Raw genomic sequence first — 9,979 nt, 5'->3', positions numbered from 1 at the left:
ATGGTACCCAGTCAGACTTCCTGCCGTTCCTCTGGCCAGAGAAACGCTCTCTTCTCCCCCAATGGTTCAGGATGCTAGAGGTGAGGTGGTTGGGCCCCTAGATGGGGAGGGAGGTGGGCCAGTCTTTAGATCCAACAGAGAGAACCGATGTCATGTTGGATTCAGGGCTGGCCTCAAATTTCCCGGCAGCATCGACAGCCACGGCCACAAGGCCCTTGTGTGACCATAATTCCCCCTAAAAATGTACCTTTCTTCAGCCAACAATATCAGTACCAAACATTGAGAGATTGCCAAGAGTGTGCAAAGCTGTCATCAAGGCAAAGATTCTACTTTGAAGAATCTAAAATCTAAAATATATTTTGATTAACACTTTTTTGGTTACTGCATGATTCCATATGTGTTATTTCATAGTTTTGATGTCTTCACTATTATTATACAATGTAGAAAATAGTAAAAAATAAAGAAACTCTGGAATGAGTAGGTGTTCTAAAACTTTTGACGGGTACTGTATATATTTTCGACATTTTTATTTTTAGCTCACGTAATATAATTTTAAAGTATGCATTAAGGAGGCAAAAACAAATGTAGGCATTAATAAATGCATTTCTATAGCTTCCAAAATGTTTTTTACAACGGTGGGGGAGTGCCAAGATGGAGGCACTGTAGCTTGAACACATCTCTCCCAATTTGTTATCTAGTGTATATATATATTTTTTTAGGTGTAGATATATCTCACGATTAGTGCTATCTGGGATCCCTGAGACGTCACTACCCGAAACCCTAATCCCAACCTTAACCCCTACCTCACCCTTACGCTAACCATAACCCTTACTTAAACCTAAACCAGGGTTTCCCCAAACTCGGTCCCCCAAGGGCAGCACGTTTTGTTTTTTTGTCCTAGCACGACACAGATGAGTCAAATAATCAACTAATCGTCAAGCTTTGATAATTTGAATCAGCTGTGTAGAGTTAGGGCAAAAAACAAAACGTGCACCCCTTGGAGTCCCGAGTTTGGTAGACGCTGCCCTAACCTTAACCACTTAATTTAACCAATTTAAATGTAAACTTCATTGGGGTGACGTCAGAGTTTGACGTCCCTAAGGATGCCGTATTGCAAGGACCTATATCTCACCAAGACAACACGTCGGAATCAACACATTTATAGGGAAGGAAACGCTAGACAGACTGTAAAAAGGTGAGTAGCCTACTAGCCTACCTACGATATTCTATTATTTAATGTTGTCGACTGACATATTAACATAGGAAATGGCTAATTGAAAGGGGTAATGGCACTGGTAAATAGCCAACTGTTCAGGAAGAAGTGAAATCAGTAATGCGTAATATACTATGACCAAAGAACTGTTCTGAATGTTATGGAATTTACTGTATTCGGACCCAATGTTGTGCTAATCGTGCCTGTAGCCGGATTTCTGTTGGCTACAAAGTTAATCAATTCATGAAACTTTAAATGAACAATTTAAATCATGCAGACTTTACTTTAGGCTGAGCATTAAAAGTGAAACCACACCAACCAGAACAACATACAAGACAATTCTGCGAATGTGACATCTCATAATGTTGAATGAAGAACATTTATAAATCTAGACATTTTTACAGTAGTGAAGAAAACAAATAATTAGCATTATCTATCTATTGTAGGTATCAGTCATGGAGGTTACAGAAAAGGTGATGCCCAAAAACGCCCAGCTGCTATCTCTTGGCCACAATGACACTTGTCGCCTCTTGGAGGTGTATGTGAAGCGCAGCATCAGTTTAAATGATGGGACATGTGAGGACCAGAGGTCACCAACAACGCCTCAGAAGTGGGTGACACTGCCAGAGAAATGCATAAGAGTCCGTCGGCATTCTAGTGACGCCTTGATCACCTTGGAGCCCAGCACACCTGACGAGGGCATTGCCAGTAGCACACCACCTAATGAGGAAGTTGTTATACCAAATGTGTCTCTAGTAGAAATCCCTGAGCCTGCTGACATTCCTGACATTGAGACATCTACTGAACTGGAGAACAAGTCTAAAAAGGGCAAGAAGAAGAGCAAAAATACCTCTTTCTGGAAAGGTTTTCTGGGTTTTTTCTCGACGAAGGGGAGTGACAAGAAAGACGAGCAGGAGTCTGGCACAGAGAAAGATGGACAGTCACAAGGAACCTTGCAGAAAAAGAAATCCATAAGGCAAAGTAACTCCACGAGGAGACTATCTCTGAGAAAAATCAAGATTGACAGCCACAGAGGGTCTGTGAAGAGACCATTGGCTTTGGACAGGGCCAAGACCACTGACATAACTGGAGTAGAATGTAGGTTTGTGAGGACATGGCACCCAAATCATTTATCACACACTGTACTGTGTGTTTTCTTATTATTGTCCTTTTGTTCAAACAGGATTTTGTGGAATTTGCAATCAGTTTAGCTTAAAACCATTAAGGGGGGGGTAGATATTGTGACACACGCCCTTAACTCAAACAATGCAGGATAATGCCTATCTTAAAGCATTTTGGAAATATAGACCTGTAAACACAGATACAGTAGACGGAGGAATCAACTATTTATATTTATGATGAATGTTAACTTTACTTTTTAGTAGCTATTCAATAGGATTTTTTTTATTACGCTAAATAGATTTCAATGCGGACTTGGACTCGATTTAATAATGTTTTGGGAAATTGGACCCTAGTTGACTCGGGCCCTAGTTGGTAGTCCAGTTATTATACAGTTATTGCATGAAAAAAAGACTGCAAAAGGCAATGATCGTTCTTGTTACTTTTTACAGCGGTTTTGAGTGTGGGGCCTACTGACTCGTACTATGAGAAAGTTTCAGAAGAGCTGGAGAAGATTGTGCATGAGGTGAAAGAGACAGAGACGGCTCTTACAGATGGTAAGTATCAATGTTCTTATGTGTATTGATGTCTTATATATTCATACTAAAATTTACACATTCTATAGCAACATACACATTTTATGTTTAAAGCTGTAAAGGTCATATAATACAGCACATCACACAAGTATGTTACTGTCTAATGTAGAGTTACTACAGGTAACTGCCAAAATAATGGAAACACTTGAGTAAATGAGGGATACAAAGTATTTTGAAAGCAGGTGCTTCCACGCAGGTGTGGTTGCTGAGTTAATTAAGCAATTAATATCACATCATGCTTAGGGTCATGTATGAAAATGCTGGGCAGGCCATTATTTTGGCTATCATGGCTAGGATGACAATGTTCCCATCCACAGTGCACGAGTGGTCACTGACTGGTTTGATGAGCATGAAAACAATGTAAACCATATGCATGGCCGTCTCGGTCACCAGATCTCAACCCAATTGAACACTTACGGGAGATTCTGGAGCGGGGCCTGAGACAGCGTTTTCCACCACCATCAACAAAACACCAAATTATGGAATTTCTCATGGAATAATGTTGTCGTATCCCTTCAATAGAGTCCTAGACTTGTAGAATCTATGCCAAGGTGCATTGAAGCTGTTCTGGCTCGTGGTGGCCCAACACCCTATTAAGATTTTTTTTGTTGGTGTTGTGATCCAGGCTGTATCGCAACCGGCCGTGATTGGGAATCCCATAGGGCTGCGCACAATTGGCCCAGCGTCGTCCAGGTTTGGCTGGTGTAGGCCGTCATTGTAAATAAGAATTTGTTCTTAACTGACTTGCCTAGTTAAATAAAGGTTAAAGGATTGGATTCTTTTTTTCAATTTTCGCCTAAAATGACATACCCAAATCTAACTGCCTGTAGCTCAGGACCTGAAGCAAGGATATGCATATTCTTGATACCATTTGAAAGGAAACACTTTGAGATTGTGGAAATGTGAAATTATTGTAGGAGAATATAACACATTAGATCTGGTAAACGATAATACAAAGAAAAAACATGCTTTTTTGTTGTTTTTTGTTCCATCATCTTTGAAATGCAAGAGAAAGGCCACAATGTATTATTCCAGTTTAGGCACAATTTACATTTTGCCACTAGATGGCAGCAGTGTATGTGCGACGTGTTAGACTGATCCAATGAACCATTGCATTTCTGTTCAAAATGGGGTATCAAGTCTGCCCAAATGTGCCTAATTGGTTTATTAATACATTTTCAAGTTCATAACCGTACACTCTCCTCAAACAATAGAATGGTATTATTTCACTGTAATAGCTACTGTAAATTGGACAGTGCAGTTCGATTAACAAGAATTTAAGCATTCTGCCCATATCAGATATGTCTATGTCTTGGGAAATGTTCCTGTTACTTACAACGTCATGCTAATCACATTAGCGCACGGTAGCTCAACCATCCCGCGGGGGGGACACCGATCTCATGGAGGTTTTAAATATAGTATTGTATATCTTTGGCAGTTACCTGTATGTTTACCTACTGTATGTTTTCTATCCATTTCTTCCAGAGGACGTCATCAAAAGGATCATTGTTCTCATGAAGCAGCAAGGAGACCTCATTGATAGCAAGGTTTCTGTTTATAACCTATAAAAAAAGATTGCATTTGAGAAACTTAAGTCTTTCTTTGACACTCAATGCATCTTTCACATTTAGCACAGCTTGCTATAGGCTGGGTACCAGTCTGATTGCGCTAACATTCCACTTCTTGTAATCTGTCATTTGCCAAACATGTTTGGTAAATTACACAGACTACAAGAAGTGGAATGTTAGCACAAAACAGGTCTGGACTTTAGTCTAAACTTGCTATTTCCTAATAGATAATAACGTATTATATTCTATGGTCGTGAAAGTATGTCCTTTCTCCATAGCTGAAGGAGAACCCCAGCTTGAGCTCATTCTTCCAGAAGCTGTCCTATAGCACCTTCCAGCAGTTAGCTGATACGTACGTGGAGACAGAGACACCTACAAGCCAGAGCCGCCATGCACCACACACTGCTGGATCTGGGCCCGACAACGCCCCGGAGCTGGTCAAGCTTGCCTTCACTCTGGACTTCACAGCCAGGGTAGCCTGTCTCTCCAGGCATTCCAAAGGCCACATCATGGGCCTGGGCCACCGCTACTTAGAAGACCGCTTCACTCAGACACAGGTAACAACACCAGAGGTGAGAGGCAGCCTTCTGTTTTCTTAAAAGCTATAACATGTTTTCCACCCAACTAGACTCTGCTTTACATGACCTGTAACCACAGTGCTGTCACCAAGTGAATCAAGAAATACCAAATATGTTTCTAATGACATTTATGTTGCTTTTCAGGTTAATCCAGATCAGACGTTGCATAACTATGATGATCATAATCATTGATACGTCACATGCAAAAAAAGACTGCAGGGGAAACCGAACATTCTTCGTGGTGTAAAAGCACATGGAGTGCTCCTCGATTCCTTGTGACACAAATGGAATAGATTACTTAAAGATGACTGAAAATGCAACCCAGAGGCAAGTCACGAAGGGAACATCACACACAACACTTATAGTAGGCCTTGTACCTGTAAATCTACACTAGGGCAATCTGTGTAATTACTATGTTTACAGGTTAGTAAGTAATGGAAATGCAATATGGAGTTCTTACCACTTTTGGTACACTCTGTATTTATTTACCTAAATTATAAAATGTAATATGCCATTTAGCAGGCACTTTTATCCAGAGCAACTAATCATGTGTGCATACATTTTACGGGAATTGAACCCACTATGCTGGCATTGCAGACGCCATGTTCTACCAACCTACGCCACAGAGGACCACTAGTGATAGTAAGTACTATGTACTGTAACTGCATTCACTAACTACCCTGCTACAAGGTACAGGTACATAGGTTATTCCTCATTCTTAATCCTGGTTCTGGGGACACAAAGGTGTGCATATTTTAGTTTTTGCCCTAGCTCTACACACCTGATTCCACTAATCAAAGGTTTCATGATGAGTAATCTAGGTGTGTTAGCTGGGGCTGGGACAAAACTGTGACATCAATCAGGCCCTCGAGGACTAGAATTGCCCACCCCTGTAGGGTAATGCCCTGTTTCTGGAAATTATACTTATGACCCCTGTACCTTTCACCTGAAAGAATAAGAAAATCAAGCTATTGAACAGAACTTTATGTATTTATGTAGCAATATTTCTAGGAAGTATAATACTAAACAAATTATACTAAACAAAAATATAAATGCAACAATTTCAACAGTTTTACTTAGTTCATATCTTTAGTTTCATTGTTTTTCTGTTGTTTTTTTCAGTCAAAGGATGAACTACTAATAAAAAATGTGCAATTTTATACTGTGTGTCAACTAAAAAAGAATACTTGAGTATCCCGAATAATGGTTTATTGGTGTGCATTTAAACGTGGTCATTGTGATGCACCGAGGTCACAAACTCCATTTTAGACGAGACTGATTTTATGACCAAAATTATCCTATTTACACTTTGTAGTCAATTTTGACACTAGAATAAATGTTTGACTCATATTGTTGCCACATAGGCCGTTTTCAAAGGGATTAGTTGTTTTTTAGGGTCAGTTGCTCTTTAACAGACATTCCCTGACAAACATTTGGGCACAGTCTCTAAACCCAGAGGCGCAACATCGTGACACTTCTGGGAATGCTTGCGATACAGACCAGGCTGGGGTTTGAGAAGTCAAAAATCTTAAGGCGCAACCTACATTTGAGTCAATGCCTTAAGTAGTTGAACATGCTATTACTCCAACCTCATGAAAGTGACAAACTGACACGTTTTCATTTATGTCAAAAACAACATATCGAAGGAGTGCCTTTGATTTGATGGCCTGCACTTGCGTAGCTCGGTGTGAGATAGCCGATGACGTGTTTCTACGCATGAGCTTAGCCAGCCAACAAGTGGGATCAGCGATTTCTATTGGAGAAGCAGTTTTAGCCTATCTTCATACTGTACTGTCTTTGATTTGGGCACACATGGTTAAAATCAGCTGTGTCAAATTAACCACATCCATTAGCTGGACCAATAGAAACATGAACACAATTTCTTATAGAGGTTGAGATGGGGGATAATTTAACTTTAGAACTTGACGGTTAAGTGAATTATTGACTAAACACACACAAAACACAACTTGCTCTTAAATAATGTGAATAAATAAATATAACCTAGAATGTATGTAGGTGAGGTTTAGGTCTGCTATTCATCTGCCAAGGACAACATAGCTCGGGCCAGGAGTATCCCCTCCTTCCAGGGACATCCTCTCCATGTGAGAGATGTGTGGGGAAGCCAGGGTCTCCTCAATGCTGTGGCAAAACTCGTGGCAGCAGCCTCTGGCAGTGGTATAGACCTCAAACAATCAATCAATCAAATGTATTTATTAAGCCATGTTTACATCAGCAGATGTCACAAAGTGCTTATACAGAAACCCAGCCTAAAACCCCAAACAGCAAGCAATGCAGATGTGGAAGCATGGTGGCTAGAAAGAAACCAGGCTCTGAGGGGTGGCCAGTCCTCTTCTGGCTGTGCCGGGTGGAGATTATAAGAGTACATGGCCATTAAGGCCAGATCGTTCTTCAAGATGTTAAAATGTTCATAGATGACCAGCAGGGTCAAATAATGATCACAGTGGTTGTAGAGGGTGTAACAGATCAGCACCTCAGGAGTAAATGTCAGTTGGCTTTTCATAGCCGAGCATTCAGAGGTCAAGACAGCAGGTGCGGTAGAGAGAGAGAGGGTCAAAAACAGCAGGTCCGGTGAACAGGTCAGGGTTCCATAGCCACAGGCAAAATAGCAGAGACTGGATCAGCAGCACGACCAGGTAGACTGGGAATGGGGGACAGCCAGGAGTCACCAGGCCAGGTAGTCTTGAGGCATTGCCCTAAGGCTCAGGTCCTCTGGGAGGGGAGAGAGAGATGGGAGAATTAGAGGGAGCATACTTAAATTTACACAGGACACCAGATAAGACGGGGGGGTAAGGGTGGCTCTCGGTTGTGTAAGGTGTGTTGATGCTAGAGAGCTGGTACCGCAGTACAGAGCGATGGCGCGGCTGTGGAGGAGGCTTCTCTGGACTCAGACTGTGTTTCTTTGGTAGGGGCCATAATATGACAAAACCAGAGGGCCATACTCTGACAGGGCCACAGGGTCACAACCTAATAGTATCAAAAAACAGTGTAAGAGAGAGCACTGACTACACTAGCCTGACAGAGTGTGTTATGGAAAAGTAGAAGAGAGATTAAAAGGAACATGCCTTGACATAGACAGAAGTTACCCACCTGGCAAAGACCGATCAACATTACATTTTGATCGATACTTCATAATTGCCCACAGTTTAAAATTAACCACACCTAGAAACCCTGTAGTCAATAGTTAGTTGACCTCAGGGTTAACCCGACAAAAAAAAAAAAACGATTAATCTAACTTCAATCAGCTTTATTGATATTGTGTGATAACCAGTATGTTGAAATAATCAATGGTGACTCAATCAATTCTTGCCCAGTAGGGATGCTCTTGCCAATAGCAATAATAGCATGGTGGCACATGATTTTTTGTGTGGCACATGATTACCAGTAACTGGGATTGCTGATTTGGAGGTAATATGATTTTACAGTCAGCCACGTCTATGAGTGAAGGATGAGCTGATGCGTCTTACCTGTGCACAAGGTTCCTCCTGGGGCAGGAGAACTTTACAAAGAAAGGCACAACCAGTTTGACATCCTGCCACAGAGCCTTCTCCGGGACCTGGTGTACTCAACACAGCAACCTGGGGGATGTACATGTGATCAAAAGTTTAAACAGACATGTGTACCAATGGTAATATGGTATAAACACAAGCATGACAGAGACTTACCGGTAGTTATGTAACTAAGGGGTAGACTGTACAGAACATCTAATAAGTTTTGCCTAGTGATAGGACAAGAATGGTTTCTGAAGCAAAAGTCGCCCAGTACAATCCTACTCAAGTAAAAGTATTTGGTTTTAAACCTACTTAAGTATCGAAAGTCAATGTAATTACCAAAATATACATAATTTCAAATTCCTTATATTAATCAAACCATACAGCACCATTTTCTTGTTTTTTTTATTTATTATTTACAGATAGCCAGGGGCCAGCTTCAACACTGACATTATTTACAAATGAAGCAAGTGTTTAGTGAGTCCGCCAAATTAGAGGCATTAGGGATAACCAGGGATGTTCTCTTGATAAGTGTGTGAATTAGACCATTTTCCTGTCCTGCTAACCATTCAAAATGTTAAAAAATTTGGCCAGGTTAGGAGTAGACTGACCAGGCACTGTTTGGACTGCCAGACCGACCACCCAATGTTGCAAGGTGCAGCTAGAGTAGATATTCAGGAAAAGTTTATTTGTACAGTATGTTGCATTGTCTGTGAAGATAACATTTTAGAAACAGAGAACATTGATTACATCAAATCATATTACATTTATCCACAAGATGTCATCATCGTGTCATGAATGGCAGTAACCAATTTCTCTTCACCCCTTGGATATTGGTAAAAGTGTGCAGCACACCAACCAATTCGTTATTCTTAGAACTAGGGATATAGTTCGACAGATCGCTTATTGCTCATATGTAGATTTTAAAGAACATATTGGTGTAATTTCAGTCTAAATATTTGCAGTAGTTAAGACACCGAGTAAACAAAATATATTCTACCAGTTTAAAAAAATCAAATTAGACTTGCTGATTCTAAACAATACTGTGTCAACAGTAAAACTCATGCTATTCAATGAATCAAGGTTGAAAAACAAAGACAAAACCCATACCAGCTGCAGGTCTCCCAGGTGTTTACAGTTCTTCATATCTTATAATCCAACAAGGTTTCCCCTTTTCTTGCAGCACCGGCAAATTCTAACTGCCACAAAAAAATATGCAGTTTGGTACTCAAAATAAACACCATTGTTCTGCCAGACTAAGTTTGTCTCAGGCAAAGGTCAATATTTTAGTAGGCTGCTGGCTACAGTGTTTGTGTCGTTGTAACATTCCTACAATACTGAACAGTTATAATAATGACAAAGTGATGAACATATATATAAAAAAAGAAGCGATGGC

The 9,979-nt window shown here is 40.6% G+C and overlaps 1 protein-coding gene across 1 annotated transcript; it reads left to right on the top strand.

Moving 5' to 3' along the window:
- The first annotated feature begins 1,105 nt into the window (after positions 1-1,105).
- On the top strand, positions 1,106-5,169 carry LOC120065583. Its single transcript, XM_039016646.1, has 6 exons — positions 1,106-1,195; positions 1,660-2,311; positions 2,785-2,889; positions 4,414-4,475; positions 4,775-5,068; positions 5,125-5,169. The coding sequence occupies exons 2-6, from the start codon at positions 1,669-1,671 to the stop codon at positions 5,167-5,169; spliced, it is 1,149 nt and encodes a 382-aa protein (XP_038872574.1). The 5' UTR covers positions 1,106-1,195; positions 1,660-1,668.
- Positions 5,170-9,979: the final 4,810 nt, after the last annotated feature.

Source organism: Salvelinus namaycush, chromosome 20 (assembly GCF_016432855.1).
Source record: "Salvelinus namaycush isolate Seneca chromosome 20, SaNama_1.0, whole genome shotgun sequence".
Classification (NCBI taxonomy): Eukaryota; Metazoa; Chordata; class Actinopteri; order Salmoniformes; family Salmonidae; genus Salvelinus; species Salvelinus namaycush.
Note: the sequence above shows the minus strand (reverse complement) of the source record. Positions and strands in the feature narration are given on the sequence as shown.

Excerpts from the sequence above, each read along its gene's own strand:
- LOC120065583 (XM_039016646.1), top strand. The coding sequence starts at position 1,669 with ATGGAGGTTACAGAAAAGGTGATGCCCAAAAACGCCCAGCTGCTATCT. Across the intron at positions 2,890-4,413 it reads AGAGACGGCTCTTACAGATG|AGGACGTCATCAAAAGGATC; the intron begins GTAAGTATCAAT and ends CATTTCTTCCAG. Across the intron at positions 4,476-4,774 it reads GAGACCTCATTGATAGCAAG|CTGAAGGAGAACCCCAGCTT; the intron begins GTTTCTGTTTAT and ends CTTTCTCCATAG.